The sequence below is a fragment of the Phascolarctos cinereus genome, unplaced genomic scaffold, assembly GCF_003287225.1.
Source record: "Phascolarctos cinereus isolate Bilbo 61053 unplaced genomic scaffold, phaCin_HiC Scaffold_726;HRSCAF=1367, whole genome shotgun sequence".
Lineage (NCBI taxonomy): Eukaryota > Metazoa > Chordata > Mammalia > Diprotodontia > Phascolarctidae > Phascolarctos > Phascolarctos cinereus.
Genome location: NW_027556098.1, coordinates 382,588,483 through 382,607,403, shown reverse-complemented (window position 1 = coordinate 382,607,403; position 18,921 = coordinate 382,588,483). Strand labels below are relative to the sequence as shown.

The window sequence follows — 18,921 nt, the reverse complement described above, 5'->3', positions numbered from 1 at the left end:
GGTAGTTTAGGATGGTACCTTTGCTACAGAGAAGCCAGACAATAAATGCCCCAAGAGTGGAAAATTAAGAGTTGAAGATACATATGGACACATGCGAGTGGTAGGAGTCTGCGGGGAGGGAATAGGATAGACAAAGGCATTCTAGGAAGGCTTCCTGTAGGGAGTGAGTCTTGAGCAGCATCATTCAGAGCCAACCACTAGAGGTAAACAAGAGTTCACCCCTTATCTGATCATTTTTTCCCTCCCATTTCAGGTTTACTTTAAGCGAGACGGAGAGCCCATAGAAGCGGTGTCCCTGTCGGAACCCGCAGTGGGGACATCCGCCCTCCAGGATGGCCGGGCATTTCGTAGCCTGCTGCACCGTGACCTGGATGACACTAAGATGCAGAAATCCCTCTCCCTGCTGGATGCCGAGGGCAGGGGTGGGCATCCCTACACCGAGGGGCCCTTCCGGGGCCTGACCCCAGACCCAAGCCTTGTCCTCCAACCTACAACTGAGAACATCCCAGAGACTGTGGTGAGCCGGGAGTTCCCCCGCTGGGTCCACAGTGCAGAGCCTGTCTATTTCCTGCGTCATAGCCGCGCCCCAGGCAGCGATGGCACTGTGGAGGTGCGTGCCCTGCTCACCTGGACCCTCAACCCTCAGGTGGACAATGAGGCCCTCTTCAGCTGTGAGGTCAAGCACCCGGCTCTCTCCATGCCCATGCAGGCTGAGGTCACACTTGGTAAGGCCATGTCAGGGAACAGGTCTCTCAGACCTTTCCAATTTGAGACACGGTGCAGGGGGCATAGAGTGGAGTAAGGGTCAGATTACCAGGTAGGGTCATGAACATGGTGGATAAGATCTGGAGGCAAGAAAATGTAGAAATATGGAAGTGAGATCAGGATCACTGGAGTCTAGAGCCAGGCCTGCTGAGCCAGGCTGGGAACGCTCAAGGCATCTCTACTGAGCCTGGGGCAGATCCTTATTTTCTAAAGCAAAGCAAAGAACACTGGAGGTGACCCAAGGGTTTCTTCCTGGACAAGCACTAGAGCACTCAGTCTCTCAGAGAGGAGAGTGAAGGTAGGGAAGATCAGAGGAGGGGGACCTGAACTCGCTGTAAGAACTTGGACAAGTCCTTCCTGAGCTCTCAGCCTCTCTTTCCTCATGTGGAAAGTGAGTGGATTGTACTACAGTACCTCCAAATCCTCCTTCTAGCTCTGACAGGCTGTATTCTAAGTTCTTTTTTTCCCAGCTCTGACATCCTGTGTTCTAGGGGTCCTCCCAGCTCTGACATCCTGTGTTCTAAGGGCCCTTCCAGCTCTGACATCCTGTGTTCTAAGGGCCCTCCCAGCTCTGACATTCTGTGTTCTAAGATATCTTCTGACTCTGACACTGCATGTTCTAAGGTCCTTCCCAGCTCTGATGCTTTATGACTCTTTTTGGTTTTCAGGAAGAATCTGGGAGTAGAGCAGAAATATCCTAAGGTAGGGGATAAATCCTCAAAAAGGTCAAGTTCTAGTCCTGACACTGGGCATCTTGCCTCGACTAGAAGGAAACAGCATCTACCCCTTTTCCTGTGACCCTTCACACACACACACACACACACACACACACACACACACACACACACACACACACACACACACACACACACACACCCCTGACCCCACACCTGCTCTTAGTTAGCTGTGGCCTGAGGAAGATTCTAATTAATGGAATTCAATTCAGCAATTCAAATCAACAAGCCTTTATTGAGGCTTTGACCAAAGCCTTGTGACCGGCAGCAAATGCGAGGGAAGGAGAATGAGTAATTGGAGGCAGAGATTTGAAGATGAGTAGGACATGGTCACTGCCTTTGTAAGTCTGCAAAGTAATCTGTTTATAGATACATCTGTGTATAAGTATGCATGCATATATGTGTGCGTGTGGGCATGAATGAACATATGTATATGTGCATATGTAATATACATTGCACACGTGTAACATTTGATCCTCACAACAACTGTGGGACACAGGTGTTTTTATTATCCCCATTTTATAGGAGAGAAAACTGAGTTAGGCTTGCCCAGGGTGCCCTAACTAATAAGTATCCGAGGCCATATTTGAACTCAGGTCTTCCTGAGTCTAGGTCCAGTGCTTTACCTACTTTGAAATCTAGCTGCCTCAATACAAGACCATAGGACAAGTACTAACATGATTCTTTGGGGCATGCTCAGAAGAAGGAGATAGAGCCGCCAGTTGGGAGCAAGGAGGGCTTTGGGAGGAGGCAGCATTTGAAAGGAGCCTTGATAAATTCATTTACTCTAAAATGTTAATCACCTCATCAGAATAAGAGATCACATTTCTATAGAGCATTAAGACTTAGGAAGCAGCTGCTCACAGATTGTTGTAGGAAAGAGAGCACTGGACTTTGAGGCAGGGAAACTGGGTTCAGACCCAAAAAGATACCAGTTAGGTGACTTTGGGCAAGTCACTTTCCTTTTTCTGGACCTCAGTTTCCTCATCTGTAAAATGAATGGGTGTCACTAGATGATCTCAAAGACAAGATCTGAAATTAGAGGATCTTCATTTAAATGATAGCTCTGCCTTTGTGACTTGGACAAGTGTCTTAATATCTCTAAGCCTCGCTTTCCTTATCTTCATGACTGCTGAGGTAACTTCCAACTCCAACCCTCTGGTCCTGTGACCCTATGGTCACTAAGGTCGCTTCCATCCATGAATCCTCAATAACCAGTCATGTAGAGAGTGAAAGTATAATTCTTCCCATTTTACAGATGAAGAAACTGACGCCAACAGTGGCGCACTGCCTTGAAGATAATCCATACAGTGTTGCCATTGCAATAAGGAAGACAATTCTTTGGTTCTCTAATGGTAATATTTTAGGCAACATAATGGGTGAGTTTAAGGATTTAGGGGTGGGTGAACACCCTGAATCATACCCTAGAGACAGATATGGTCACGTAAAGCCAACCTCGTCCTGCAAGACAGTGGTTTCCTCCTCAGCTTTGGCTAGAGTTTCACCCCCAACAGAACCTCCCCCTTCCAGATGCCAGCCTTTCAGAGTCTGAGTGTGATTCTTAGCAGATTGGCTGACGATACCAAGAGGAACAGCAAACACATAGGATGACAGGGGCAAGATCTGGGCAAGCCCAGAGCATTGGACTGAAATGAATTTAATTTTAATAGAGAGAAATGCGAAATCTTCTACTTGGACCAAGAGAATGATGTTGCAAAAAAAAAAAAAAACCAAGATGGTGGAGGCAATGGTTAGACAGTTCTTTCTCAGGAAAAAGATCTGGGAGCCTGAATGGATTACAATCTCAATAGGAATCAGTCAAAAAAGGCTAATGTGATCTTGGGCCATATTAAGAAGAAAGACAGAGTTTCCAGGAATAAGGAAGCGATAATGTTGCGATCATGGTCAGACCATAGTGTTCCATTCTAGGCATCATCATTGAGGAAGGACATTGATAAGAGGGAGAATGCCCACAGGAGGGCTATCAGGAGGGTAAAGGGCCTTGAGACCATGCCATATGTGGATGGGTTGAAGGAACTGGGGATGTTTAGCCTAGGGCAGAGAGGGGTGGAGGGGAGCAGGGAGGGGACATGATATCTGAAGGGCTACCATGTGGAAGAGGACCTAAGACATGTCTGGTGTGGCCCCAGGGAACAGAACCAGGGTCAAAGCCTGGAAAATAGAGGCAAAGAGGGCAATTTGGACTGGCTGTCAAGAAAAGCCTTCTAACAATCAGTGCTGTCTCAAAGTGGAATGGATTGCCTGGAGAGGTGCTAGTTATAATGGGATTCCTTTCAAGTATGGGTTTACCTACATAGCTGCTGAGGTCCTTTCCAACTCTGAAACTCCATGATTCTGTAATTCAGTAATATGTGTGGTAATTACTATACTGTAAATTGGAAAAGTAAGGGTAACATTTTTGTTTTGTCTTGTTTTTCAAAAAAAGCTTCCATTCTTCTAGGAAAATGCTACCCCCAGCCCCACCCCAAGGAGGGAGATGAACACCAGCTAAGGGTCTCACCACAGAATGCAGCACTTCAGAGGTCTAAATGTACTTAGCTAAGGAGGCCCAATCTAACCCAAGCAACATCATAGCTCTAGAGGTCAGAGGATGCTCAGGAGTCATCTGGTCCATCATCTTCATTTTATAGATGACTAAGCTGAGACCCAGAGAGAAAAGACTTGCACAAGGTCACAGAAGTAATAAGGGGAAGAACTAGGATTTGAACCCAGATCCTCTGACTCCATACACCATGCTGCTTCCTATTCGGGCTTCATTAGGTCCTGTGCATATGGTGTCCCTGCAGTGTCCTAGCCATTACCCCTCGAGTCATGTCCTCTCATCCTAGAATCATTAGAGCTAGAAGGAACCTTAAGACCCAGAATTCCAGGACTAGGAAGTATCTGGAAGGTCGTTTAGTCAAGAGGCTCTCACAGATAACTTGTTCTTTCTAATATTTTGGCAACTCTATTTCATATAATTGGCTTCCTTTTAATCCCACATATTTTTGTTTGTGCATTTAAAATCATTATTCTGAGAAGGGGCTCATAGGCTTCACCAGACTGCAAGGAGATTCAGGATACAAAAAAGGGTTAAGAACCCCAGACTCAGGCTAGTATTCTCATTTTACAGGAGAAGAACCTTAGGCTGAAAAAGCAGAAACCACCTACCAAACACACTTAGGCAGGTCATAAATAATAGAGCCTTGAGTCATACCTAGCTCTCCCAACTTTAAATCCAGTGGTCCTTCCTCGATAGCACCACAATCATAGCCTGTTCCATTGGCTAGTCCCACTTACCTCTCTGGCTTCTTCCATTCCTCTGATTCTTTCTCTTTTCTTTTATGTTTCCAATTACTCGAACAGAAAGCCAGCCAGCCACCACTTCTGCCTAATGAAGCATTTCCTCAGCTCTGGGTCCAAGAATAAAGGAAAGCCAATTCCCTTTTTTGTGAGACATTTGCTGTCTGTAGGATCAGTTCCTCTCCTATCTGCCTCCTCAAAAAAGACAGGAGAGAGATGGCAGACAGGTACTTCAGAGGGATTTGTGGTGAGTGGAGCCTCGAGATGTCTCCTCCTAGCAGCTCTGAACCTCAGGCTCTGAACCACTGACTTTTGCCAATGCTTAGCCTATGACCTTCCATTGGACCTTTGTGTGAGTAGCTGCCAATCCTGGATCTTATTCTAGACTCCCAGGCTAACAACTACTGCCTTATATAAATATAATATATTAAACAAGCACTTCCTTGCTGCCCTTTTCCAGGGGCTTAGGAAAGAAAAGAGGGTAACCATAGGCAGGTTCCACACATGTGGGGATGTCACCCAGGAATATCAGGGAGAAAGAAGGAGATTGTTTGGGTTTGTGGGAAGAGCACTGGTTGAGGGTCATGGGGCACTGGAAAGGGATCTGACCTTAGAATTATGGGACCTGAATTCAAATTTCAGCTCAGCCATTTTCTAGCTGGGAAAATCACTTAAAGAGTTTCTTTATTTATAAAGTGGGGAAGTTGGATGACATGTACTTTCAAGTCCTTTCCAGCTCTCAATTTATACTCCTGTGATCTTAGAAGCAATAGCTGTGGTTTAGGGTCCCAGAAAAGACACTTCCCCTCATTGGACCTCAGTTTACTTATCTGTAAACAGGGAACATAATGCCTGACTCACTTCTTTACTATGGATATCAAGAGGCTCAAATGGCATAATATATGTATGAGGACTTTGCAAGGTATAAATGGTGGGTGGGTAGCAGAGATACAGTAAATTTCTGCTGCTTATTAATTCAGCCCATCATAGTTATTCCACCTGATTCAGCAAATACTTATTAAGTAAGCACCTGCTATGTGTAAGGCAGAGAGACTGCATGTTGTAGTGGATAAAGAGCTGACACAGAAATCCAGCAGACCTGGGTTAGAGTCTTGGCAGTGATATATACTGACTGTGTAACCATGGGCAAGTCACTTCTCAGGAGAGCAAGTACTGATTAGCATTCTTTAGTAGAGGGAATTTCTTCATCAACAAATCCTATACCAATGCATCACAGGTTCAGTCCATAGGTTAGGCACCATTTTGGGTGCTTAAGAAGCAGTCCTTGCCATCCAGGATTTTACATTCAACGGGAGAGGAAGGGGAGGCATAATTCCACATGTTGGAAGAAAGATGTGGAAGAAGAGAAATCTGACTGAAGGGATGGAGGAAAGCTTCTCAGAAGGCAGGAGACGTGAGCTGAGCTTTGAAGGAAGATCAGCATTTGGAGAGTGTCCTTGTAGGAGCGTTTACCCGCCTAGGCTAGGGTAATGAGATGCAGAGAGGGGACCAAATTAGCTCTGGAAGAGTCCAGTGGTGTGGTTTCTATGGAAAGGCAGGGCGATGTCACAGGGTTACAGAATCTCAGAGTTGGGAGAGATCTCAGAGGCCACCTAGCCCAGCCCCTACCCAACAAGTCATCACTCTTCAGCCTTCATTGTATTGTTGTTGTCCATTCTCTAAGAGGACCAATGACATCAGGAGGATGATGTCTCAACTTGCAAGGGAATTAGAAGACCTTTCCTGAAGGGGAACTCATTGCCTCCAGAGCAAAGCCCACTTCACATTAGACTATGTCAGGAAGTTTTTCGTTAAGGATCAACCTGAATTTGTCTCTTGGAGGCTTCCACCTTTTGCCCTTGGTTCTGCTCTCTGAGGCCAAGTGGAACAAGCCTAACCCCTCTTCCACTGGCCGTGCCTTCAAATATTTAAAGAAGTGATTATATCCCCTGCTTCCCACCTCATCCCCCTCCTCCTTTAAAAGTCTTCTCTAGGCCAACCATCCTTAGTTCCTTCCAATGATTCTCACATGACAGAAACTCAAGGCCCTTCATTATCGTGGTTGCCCTCCCAGGATGCTCCCCAACTTATCAAATGCCCTCCTACAAGGCCCTTCTGTAACTGAACACAATACTCCAACTATGATCTGACCAGGAAAGAGACAAAATTCTCACCTTCCCAATCATATACCCTATGCAGCTAGAGGCATCGAGGTGATACAGTGGCTAGAGTACTGGGCCTGGAGGCAGAAAGATCTAAGTTCAAATCAAGTAACTATGTGACCCTGGGCAAATCACTTACCTTTTGTCTGCCTCAGTTTCCTCAACTGTAATGTAGGGATAATAATAGCACCTACCTTCCAGGGTTGTTGTGGGGATCAAATGACATAGTATTTGTAAAGCACTTAGCATACAGTAGGTGCTTATTAAGTGCCCCTTTTTAATAGAACCTGAGCTGGCCTAAGCTTCCTTGGCTGCCACATATTGATCTTACAGGCCACTAAAACCCCAGGTCTTTTTTATACCAACTTCTCTGTAGCAGTATTCAGCCCATCCTGTACTCATAAAGTTGAATTTTTTAAACCCAAATACAAAGCTTTACCCTATTAAATTTCATCTTATTAGATTCAGCCCAACATTCTAGACTGTCAAGATCTTTCTGGATCCTGACAGTCATCCTGAACACTAACTGTCCCTCCCAGCTTTGTATCATCTGCAAATTTTAGGATTGTTTATAAACAGTGGGGAAGATGCTAGATTTTGGAGCCAGAGGACCTCAGTTCGAGTCTTGACTCTGATGCCTGTGACCTCCATGATCCTGATATTTCCTCATCTTTCAAATGAGACGTTAGATAATTATGGCTTCTAATCTCTTTCTAGCTCTACGATTCTATCATCCTTTGCCTTCATCCAAATTGCTGATAAAAAATAACCAAGCACAGATCCCTGGGGCATTCCCTACTTAACTTCTATCGAATCTAGCTTTTCAACCAGTTCAGAATGTAAACTGTACTAAAATCTAGCTCACATCTTTCCATCTTCTCCACAAGAACAGCATGGGAGACCTTGTCAAATGTTCTGCTACGATCTAGGCAAACCATGTCTACAATACTCTAATAACTGGGTCCAAAAAAAGTAAATGAGATCAGTGTGCACTTGTTCTTAATGAAACCTCGCTTGCTGTTTGTAACTGCTGCCTCCTTTTCTAGATATTCATTAACCATCCCTTTAATAATAGAAATTTGTCGAGAGTCAAAGTCAAAGTTGTTCTCCCTTTAAAAAAAAAATTAGAAGTACAATATTTGTACTTCTCTGATCTTTCAGTGCCTCTTTCTGTCTCCAAAGCCTTTCAAATACCCTTGACAGTGGCTCAGCAAACACATCTGTCAGTTCTTTCAATACCTGAGGATCTAGTTCATCTGGGCCAGGGGACCTGGCATCATCAAGGTCAGTCACTATCTTCTTACTTATTTGGGGCTTCAACTCAACTCCCTATTGACCATCCTCTCCAATTCAAAGATCATTCTTCTCAGCAGAAAAAGCTGAAACCAAATCAGAATTGAGCAGATCTGTCTTCTCTCTGATGTCTGTTCTCACCATCCCCTTCCAACCCCATCAGTACTCTTATTCCTTCTTTAATCCTCCTCTTTTCCCCACAGAGGAGAAAAATCTTTTTGTTATTGTTATTGCCATCCCCAGCCTTAGCTCATCCTAAGCTTTAGCACTCTTGATGCAGTTCTTAAAGGACCCTGGAACCTTTCGTATTAAACATGCAACCTGCTTTTTGCTTCTATCTTCTGTATGTCTTTTTTTTTTAATCTAAGCTGATTGATGTGTTCCCTACGCACCCACATTGTTTTTTTTTTTAGGTAACTCCACACTTTCCTCCTCATCTGAACTGTTTCTCTTTGTGTCTTCAAAACCTCACTCTTCAGTACATCCCATCCTTCCTGGGCTGACTTTACCCTTTAAAATTTTAAGCCACGGGATCCTGTCCATGCTTATTCTGAACTGTCAGAAATCTGCTCTCCTCAAATGTAGGATGCATATCATATTATAGCCAATTTCCTTTCACTCTACCACAAATTCTAAGATGAAGAAGTCACTTTCCTCCCCAAGATTTTCACCCAGCAAGTATCATCCTTATGGGTGATAATCAGGCATGTGATAGACTTTTCCATTGTTGGTTCCTCTACCTTCTGAAACATGGAATGGTCATCAAGGTGAATCGAGAAGTGTTTTGCTGCTCTGCTTGTAGCAAAGAGAGATAGCTTTCATGGGTGCCTGGATAACTGATGCCCTCCTTTCCAACTAGATCATGCTTCAGGGTCAGGGTTGTGAGCTGTCAACTGACCCCCTCACCCATCACCTCTTTTTCTCCAAGAGCTCTGCAGGATACCTTCTGTTCCTACATCCATTGACTTCCCCAAAAATACTCTCTACTATGCTTCTCCAGTCTGGTTTTGGATTACCTCATATAAGTATTTCCTCCTAATAGACAATGCTAGTCTACTACGCTTTGGACAGTCCTGCTCATTTAAGTTCCAACAGAAAGGTATGCCTTATTCTAACGTTCAGAACCATAGTCCATCCAAGAATCCCATACCACAAAATATCAATGGTACTCATGAATTCGGTTTTGCCTCCTTATGCACCCTAGTATCCCTAGCTGGTACACTTCTTTTTTTTTTCTTTTTTTGCTGGTACACTTCTGAATTGACATCTGAGGCCATGGATTTGTTAACTCCTTTAGTGGATTAGGTCTCTTAGGAGTTTGAGGGCATTTCCCCTTAGTCTTTCTTCCTACATTGTAATTTTTCTCTGGGATACCTAGTTTGTTAGATATAGGTAGGCAGTATCACCCTTCCACACACCACCTCCTTCCAGATCTTTTCAATTAAAAGCCCTTTTTCTCAGATTTGCAAGACTCCAGGCAAACACATTTTCACAAGCTCTTATTAGGCAGCCTCCATCCTTGGCCAAGAGCCTTTCATTGATGTATCTGAAGTTGTGAGCCACCAATTCAAATCCCATTCTCAGACACCATCATCTTAACTAGCTGCTCACTTCCAACATATTGTGGGCTTCTTGAGAGTGGGGGCCATCTTTTGCCTCTTTTTGTATCCTCAGTGCTTAGTCTGGTGCTTGAAACATAGTAGGTGCTTAATAAACATTGATCGATTGATTCCCAAATCTGCCTTTCTCTTCTAAATAATTTTCCTTCTATCAGGAGCAATGATGAAAACACCACCTTTGCCCCTAGGATATTCAGTTTCTTACCCAAGACTTCATAACCTTTAGCAATGCTTTCTAGATTTCTTCAAGCAGCATCACTGAATTTCTGGCAGGAGAGCATAGTTAGCCAATTTATAAGCCTTAGGTCCTGGTTACACATCCCTAGGAAAATGGCAGACCTCTCTAGTTATCACAGACATAAGGAGATGACTCACTCAGTCTCATTCAACAGAGAATCACCAACCATCACTACTCATTTCTTCTTCCTCTGAACCTGATGGATAGTCTCACCTCTGCTGGCACCAGTGGATTCATGTCCTCATTGCCTGGAGGTCAAGCAGCTGCTTCCTTATTTGAAGGACCTCATTGCTCTTCAGGAAATTCCTTATAGCTGTTTCTCATCTCCATGTATTCCATGGTTCCCTTTCTTCTCTTTGGGACCTGGACATCTCAGCTTGACTAGTGCAGTTTCTTGTAACTAGAATTTCTTCCCCTTCTGTATAAAGGTCCAGCTCAGTGGTCAGTTCCTCTTAAACTGTCTCCACTCATGATCCCTTTGGCATTTCTTAAACACGACCCCAGTGGGGTTGTGACCCACAGTTTAAGAAGTGCTGCAAAGCATCACTGAACCTCAGCGATACAAGGAATCTCAGCAGACCCATCACTATCAAGGAATCCCCTCCATCACTACTTAGTACTCATCTTACCTTCGCTCCAGTGGCAGGGAACCCCCATCTTCCCTAGGAAGCCTCATCTATGAAGTTCTACCTGTTTGCTTCAGATCCAACTGAAAGTGATCTGTCCTCCCTCAAAATTTCAACATCCCTTTGTGGGTACTTCTCAGGTACCTCTGGCCATTTTCTATCATTCATCATGGCTATATGTGTCCTTGCCATGCCCATTTCAGCAAGACAGGAGGGCAGAGCCAGAGATGGGGCAAACAACATATTGTGATAGAAAGATGATTGTCTTAGAGTCAGAAAATTTAATCAGAGAAGCATCATAGTAGATTTGTGGTTGGGAAGACCTGAGTTTGAATCCTGTCTCATACACACTAACTGTGACTCTGAACAAGTCACTTAATCTATCTGGGCCTTAGTTTCCTCATCTGCAAAGTGAGGGGGTTGGACTCAGTAACCTCCAAGACACTTTTCCAACTCTAAATCTATGATTCTATGACCTAGATCTGAATCTGGTCTGGCACTTACCAGCTATGTGACCTTGGGCAAGTCACTTAATCCTCAATTTCCTTATCTGCAAAATGGTGATATAATCCTTGGCCTCTCTATCTTACAGGTTGTGGAGAAAGAACTTTTCAAACCTTATAATCCCTGAGACATCTGAGCAGTTGTTATGATTCCCTGTCTCTGTTTTCCTCCCCCCTCTCACTCCAGCTTAGAGTTTATGCTAGTCATCCAGTAAATCCATCTCTCATTCCCAGTGGATGCAAGAATTTAAATTTGGCAGAATTCAAGCACGGGGTGAAATGGGCAACTTTTAGGATCATAGATTCAGAGGTAGAAGTGACCTTAGAGGCCACTGAGCCCAGCTCCCTTCCCCAAGGAGGACCATTTCTCTGCTGACTCAAGATTTACAAAGCACTTTCCTCACATTTGCAATGGGAAGCACACAGGACTGGGCTGGGATTCTTATCTCTATTTAACAGATGAAGAGACTGAGGCAAAGAAAAGCAACCAATCTAAGACCACACAGCTCAGAAACAGTAGACCAAGGTCTTCAGACTCTGTGGTCAAAGCTCTTCCCCCTAGACCACACTGTTAGGGAGACAGAGCCCAAGAGGGTGGGAACCTGAGATCCAGTTGACTCAGCCTTTTAAATGAGTACACATTCTACCTCGTAATAAAGCACTTTCACCTCTCTGTGCTCCTTCCCATTCTCATAACACGTGTTATAGGCAAGAAGGGGAAGAGATTGTTTTCTCCTTGGTCTAAATGAGGAAACTGAGGCCTGGAGCAGAGAAGTGACATGTCCAAGTTTGCCCGTTGAATTAAGGCCAGAGACAGGGCCAGGCCTTCAGATCTCCTAACTCAGCTTTGGGAGCTTTTTTGGTTCAAAACTTTTACCCACGCGGGATACCTCCAGTGTAGGAATTCCCTCCATCGAGTTGTGCACCAGGCACTTGACAGTAACATAGTCTAGAGAGTGGCTGAAAGGGCACCCAGAAGTTAAATAACTTGTCTCCAGTGACACAGCTACTTTATGTCCAAGGTGGGATTCGAACCCAGATCTTGCTCACCCAAGGTCCACCCTACATCTTCTGTGTCCTGCTGCCTCTCACTATAATCCAGTAGGAAGGAAAAGGAGTCAGAGGTTGAAGGCTCAAATCCTGTATGACTTGTTGTGTGGAAATGGGACAGAGAGGGGTCAGTGAGTGAGTGTGGGGAGCAATAGGGAGGGGACAAAGGTAGGGAGAATATTCCCTGAGGAGGGAAATGGTCTGCCTAGAGATAGGGACCTCAGGCCAGGGGTTTCCCCTCTCTTGGCCCCAGTTCTATCATCTGTAAAATGAGGGAGTAGGGAGAAATAAAATGGAGAACATGCTTGAATTACCTAGATCAAGGTTGTTGTGGGGAGAGACTTTAGAACATGGAATGTCAGAGCTGGGAGGGGACTTAGAACATGGAATGTCAGAGCTGGGATGGGACTTAGAACATGGAATGTCAGAGCTGAGAGGGGCCTTAGAACATGGAATGTCTGAGATGCGAGGGGGTTTAGAATAGAGAATATCAGAGCTGGGGAGGCTCTTAAAATATAGGATATCAGACCTTAGAACATGGAGTATCAGAGCTGGGAGGAGCCTCAAAACATGGAATATCTGAGATAGGAGGGGGTTTAGAATACAGAATATCAGAGCTTGGAGGGCCCTTAGAATACAGGATATTGAAACTGGAAGGAACCTTAGAACATGGAATGTCAGAGCTGGGAGGGCCTTTAGAACCCTGGATGTCAGAGCTGGGAGGCCCCTTAGAACACAGAATGTCAGAGCTGGGAGGGCCCTTAGAACACAGGATGTCAGAGCTGGGAGGGCCCTTAGGACAGAGAATGTCAGAGCTGGGAGGGCCCTTAGAACACAGGATGTCAGAGCTGGGAGGCCCCTTAGGACACAGGATGTCAGAGCTGGGAGGGTCCTTAGAACACAGGATGTCAGAACTGGGAGGGCCCTTAGAACACAGGATGTCAGAACTGGGAGGGCCCTTAGAACACAAGATGTCAGAACTGGGAGGGCCCTTAGAACACAAGATGTCAGAGCTGGGAGGGCCCTTAGAACATGGAATGTTAGCTCTACAAGAAACTTAGGGATGATCCAGTCCATCCCACACATGCAGGTGAGGAAGCTGAAGCTCAGAGAGGTAGAGGGGGAGGTGATGCAAGCAGTAAGGAGCAGAGCAGGGGCGGCAGGCAGGGACCTGACGCCCCACTCCCCATCCCTAGGTGCTCTCACTGCACCCTGTTGAGAGATCTCTTTTCCAGAGCTGTCAGAGCCTTGGGGGGGTGGGGGAGAAGGTGAGAATCGAGGGAAGGGAAGCTGCCAGGACTGAGGCTCCAAGAGCTGCTGATGGACTTGATGAGGCGGTGACGGCAGCTGGATCAGGCTGTGGAGGCGACATCTTGATGAGAAAGCTCAGGAGGGAGGGAGGGAGGGAGCCGGCTGAGCCATCTGCTGCTAAGGCGGCTGGCAGCAGCTGCTCGGAGCCCAGCCCAGAGACGGGAAGGGTCTGCAGGCCCCGGCTGCCCCCTGCTGGCCCCTCATCCCAGGGTGTCGGCCAGCCTGCAGGAGAGAGGGGGAGCAGCCCCAGGCTATGGGCAAGGATGCTTTGCCCCTCCAACTGGAAAGAGCAAAGGGGCTGCCGATCTCTTCCTTTTCTCCCTCCCCTGCACCCAGAACTTTGGTCAGAAGGTACATCCAGGCCTCCCCGAGCACCGAGGGCCAAGGGCCCAAATGACAATCCATGTGTATGTGTGTGTTGGTAAGGGCAGGGGGATTACCCCTGAGAAGCCGAGAATTTAAGAATAGCTCACACAGACAAGAGACTGTAACTGTCTGATAAATGTAGAAAGTGCTTTACATCACAACGAGCCAGTGAGGTATGGAAGGCTAGGATTATGTCCCCTGTTTCACAGCTGAGAAAACTGAGGCCCAGGAAAGGGAAGTCAGACTCTGCATTCGAACCCAGGACTCTCCTGCCTCAGATTCCAGCAAGCCTTCCTCAACATCATGACCCCTTTCATTTCACTAAAAGTAAATCCCTTGCATAGCACTCAGGAATCTGTGATGTCATTGATTTGGAAATTCCCTCCAAGATACAGATCACAGCCCATCTCTGCCTGCCCCTCCTAAGTGACTCTTGTCTGTGACCTCCTCTAAGTTCCCCATATGGGGACCACCCAATGTGCCAGGAGCCTTCCCCGGAATACCATAGAACCCTCTAGCTGTCTACCCAACCTCCCTCCCTCTCACTATGTCTCTAGCCCATCTCTTCCTATCACACTGATAATATTCTTTACTGGACCTCCTCAGAGTTCCTCATTGCTTAAAGCATAGCTATAATCTAGTCCAACCTCCTTGTTTTACAGATGAGGAAACTGAGGCCCAAGGAAGTTAAGTGACTTTCCCATGGTCACATAAAGAATAGGTGTCAGAGGGCAGCTAGGCAGTACAGTGGATACAGTACCGGCCCTAGAGTCAGGAGGACCTGAGTTCAAATCCGGCCTCAGACGCATAACACTAGATGTGTGACTCTGAGCAAGTCACTTAGCCCCAACTGCCTCACCCCCCCCAAAAAAAAATAGGTGTCAGAGACAGGATTTGAACCCAGAACTTTGACTTCAGAAACAGTGCTATTTCCACTGCAGCTTGCCCTTACCTGCCCTCTGTCTGATATTCTTTGTTAATTCTACAGAAATCACAGTACTTCCTAGAACACCACCACACAATTCTCATATAGTAATGATAATAAACAGCTCTTCTTGTAATCAAGAAGACCTGGGTCCAAGGTCTTCATGTGACACGTTCTAGCTGTGTGATTATGGGCAAGACACATAACCAATCAGTGTCCCCATCTACATCCATGAGTGGAGTTTACACACTGGGAATTTAGCACGGTGACTGGCACACAGGAGGTGCTTAAAAATATTAGTTGATAAACATAGTGGTTCCTCATCCTGAAGAAATCACAAATCCGGATACAGACAAACAATAATAATAACCCCCATCTCAAATACAAAATGATGTTCTAAGTAATAATATATTCAGTAATCACCATCATAAGGATAATGATAATAATGACATTTACATAGCACTTTCGTGTTGGCAAAGTGCCCTCCCCACCCTGCCTCCTTGGAGTCTTCATCACTCCACGAGGTAAGCACCACCCATATTGGGAACCTCATTTTAATAGATGAGGAAATAGGGGCTCATCGAGATTAGGTGACCTGCCCAAGGTAGTACAGCTAGTGAAGGTAGGAGGCAGAATTCAAACCCAGGTCTCTCCTCTTTCCAAGTGTAAGATCCTTTACACCAAAGATTTAGCGTTCGTAAAGCACCTTCCCCAGAGCGCCATCCCTTCCCCTCCTCCCCCACATGAAGTAAGGAGTCTGAGTTCACTGGCACAAGGATTATTGCCATTTTACAGATGAGGTGCCTCCCCACCCCAGACCTTTAAAAGATGGGCCTCTTTCTTGTTTCTCCAGCACTTAGCACAGTTCTTAGCACACAGTTGGTGCTTAATAAATGCTTGTCGACCTACTGAAAAATAAAATAGAAGACAAGCCTTTGTTTCCAGCAGAAACTTGGAAATATTAAAAGCATGGCACAATTTTGCAAAGCAGACCATGTTCTCCTCCTTGTATTCAGTTCTGGGCACAGTTCATTATCCATCCATCAGTTATCTCCATCCAAATTTGTTATTGTTGTTCAGTCACGTCCGACTCTTTGTAAGCCCATTTGGGGTTTTCTTGGCAGAAATATTGGAATGGTTTGCCATTTCCTTCTCCAGCTCATTTCACAAATGAGGAAACTGAGGCAAACAGGGTGAAGTGACTTGCCCAGGGACACACAGCTAGTAAGTGTCTGGGCTCATATTTGAACTCTTGAAGATGAATCTTCCTGACTCCAGGCCCAGCACTGTATGCACTACAGTGCCACCTAGCAGCCCAATCTCCATCCAAAATATATGCTGTAATCAATCCAACTGTTACCATAACTGGGGGCAATGGGCCTTCTCCATCTTCTTGGTTTTTCCCGTGTGGACAGGCTGAACTCTCTTGAATTATTATAGATCTTGTTTTGGAAGCTCTGCCATATTCCAGAGCCGATAGATTCAGCACACTCTACAAAGATGAGCGTGCAAGAAGGAGAAAGGCTGACTTCTCAGTTAATCAGCAAATGTTTATTAAGTGCTCACTCCATGCATGTGCCAGGGATTACGCTCAATGCTGGGGACAAAATAAAGGCCAAAATATTCTTTTTGCCCATAAGGAACTCACATTCTAATGAGGAGGACAACATGCAAATAACTAGTACATACTAGATATGGAGGGCAACTAGATAATGCAGTTGATAGAGTGCCAAGCCTGGAGTCAGGAAGACCTGAGTTCAAATCTGGCCTCACGCACTTACTAGCTGTGTGACCCTGGGCAAGTCACTCAACCCTGTTTGCCTCAGTTTCCTCATCTGCCAAATGAGCTGGAGAAGGAAATGGCAAACCACCCTAGTATCTTTGCCCAAAAAAAAAAATTGGGTCACAAAGAATCGGACATGACTGAAAAATAGCTGAACAATAACAACACTAGATAAAGAGAGAGTGAGTAGAGAGAAGGTAATCATCTCACAGGGAAAGGCACCAGTAGCTAGAGGAAGCAGGAATGGACTTGTACAGAAGGTGAGAGTGGAGATGAATCTGGAAGGAAGTCAAGGAAGTTCAGAAGCTCGGAGGCAACGTGGCATAGGAGACAGAGTGCTAGGCTTGGAGTCGGGAAGACCTGGGCTGGAATCATTCCTCAGACACTCTTTAGCAGTATGACCCTGGGCAAATCCCTTCAGCTCTCCATTTCCTCTCTGGAAAATGATGGAATTGAACCCAGTGAGCTCTGAGGTCCTTTCTAGATCTACAAGCCTATGACAGTTGACTGAAAGGGGCAGGGAATACAAGGCCCCACTATGCTTATTGTTTATTGACTAGGGGGAAAAAAACTCCTAAGTTTTTGATTCACTCAAAGCAAAACGCTGCCTTCAGGGCTCTCCTCCCACAAATATGTCAGAATCATGCAGGCTTCCTTGGAAGATGTAACAACAGAGATCGCTTTGTTTGACTACCCTCTCATTATTAATATCAATGGAGGCATAAAGCAGAAAGATGTGTGCTTGTCACTCTCAGGTAGGCTGGCCAGCTCTGTGGCTGAGCAGAACTCCCTCTGGTGCTGAGGTCCTCCAGATGCTCCTGTTTGCAAAGATAATAAAGCTGGAGCTAAAATGGAGATTTCCTCCCAGGGCTGTTGTGAGGGAAGAGCTTTGTAAACCTTAAAGAGCTTAAGAAATGGCACATTATTAATTAGGAGTCTCTTGCCTGATCTCTCCCACCACACACACAGCTATCCCCACTCCTCTCCCATCCCCAAGCAATGATCAAATACTTGTGGAGACAGATGGCTTGGGGTGGGCCAGAGGAAACCCTCGAGCCTCCTAGGATATAACCCAAACCCATGGGCCTCACTTCACAACCTGTAAGGTCTGACCATTGGACTAACCAGTCCATAATGCTTAGTTCTAGAGATTTCTCCAAGGCCTCATCATTCATCATTTGGGTCTGTCTCCTCCCTAGAGAAGAATATCTAAAGGCATTTTCCTTTGCCAAACCAAAACTTTTTTTTTCAATTATTCAACAAATAATGAGCACAGTGGGATCTTGTATTCTCTTTACCTTTCAGTCACCTGATGTGGCCTCCTGGGGAATTTTGTCTGAGAAAGTTGGCCTGTTCCTTTCTCATATCCTCATTATGATGCTGACTGCATCAAGCCTCTGAAACTGCATGACCTAGGGAAAGTCACTTAATGTTTGGAGACTTCAGTTTCCTTATTGGTAAAATGATGGTGTGGATTGTTGTTCAGTTATTTTTAGTCATGTCCAACTCTTCATGACCCCATTTGGGGTTTTCTTGGCAAAGATGCTGAAGTGGTTTACCATTTCCTTCTCCATCTCATTTTACAGGTAAGGAAACTGAGGCAAACAGGGTTAAGTGACTTGCCCAGGGTCACACACAGCTAGTAAGTGTCTAGGCCAGATTTGAATTCAGGTCTTCCTGACTCTAGGCTCAGTACTCTATCTACCACACCACCTAGCTGCCCAGGGTATAGAATAAATGACCTCTAAGATCCCTTCCAGCTCTGAGTCTGGGGTCCAACGAACATGTCAGAACCTCCATCGGTTCCCAAATTATCCACATAGGAAAACTGTGGTAGACAGAGAGCCACGAGCCCCATCCATTCCCACTCTTTGCCCTCTCTTCCCTACCAGGCCCTTCCTTTCTCAGGGGACACTGCACACCCCCTTACTCACACACACACTCACACTTGCACACAGATACACACACATTTACACATATGTGCATGTACATACATACTATATACATGTCCACATACATACATACATCAGTCCTTCTGCTGGCCCCAACCAGCATACTAGAGATTACAGTGCAAGAGCCATGGCCCAGGAAGCTAGGGTTCTTTCAGAAAATCCCAGGAAGCCAAGAGTACCTATGTGCTTTCTGCAGGAAGCAGTTCGAAACTATCCCCTCCCCTACTCCTTCCCTCCCCCAGGGAGCTTCCTCAGCACAGCCTGAACAAATGGCCTGGCAAATCCTACAAC

The 18,921-nt window shown here is 45.6% G+C and overlaps 1 protein-coding gene across 1 annotated transcript in view; it reads left to right on the top strand.

Annotated features, from left to right (window-relative positions):
- Positions 1–18,921, top strand: part of IGSF21 (immunoglobin superfamily member 21) — a 402,137-nt gene that overhangs the window by 370,297 nt on the left and 12,919 nt on the right. Inside the window, exon 6 of the mRNA XM_020973236.2 lies at positions 254–725. Within this exon, the coding sequence (XP_020828895.1) occupies positions 254–725 (472 nt within the window). The remainder of the gene's footprint in view (positions 1–253; positions 726–18,921) is intronic.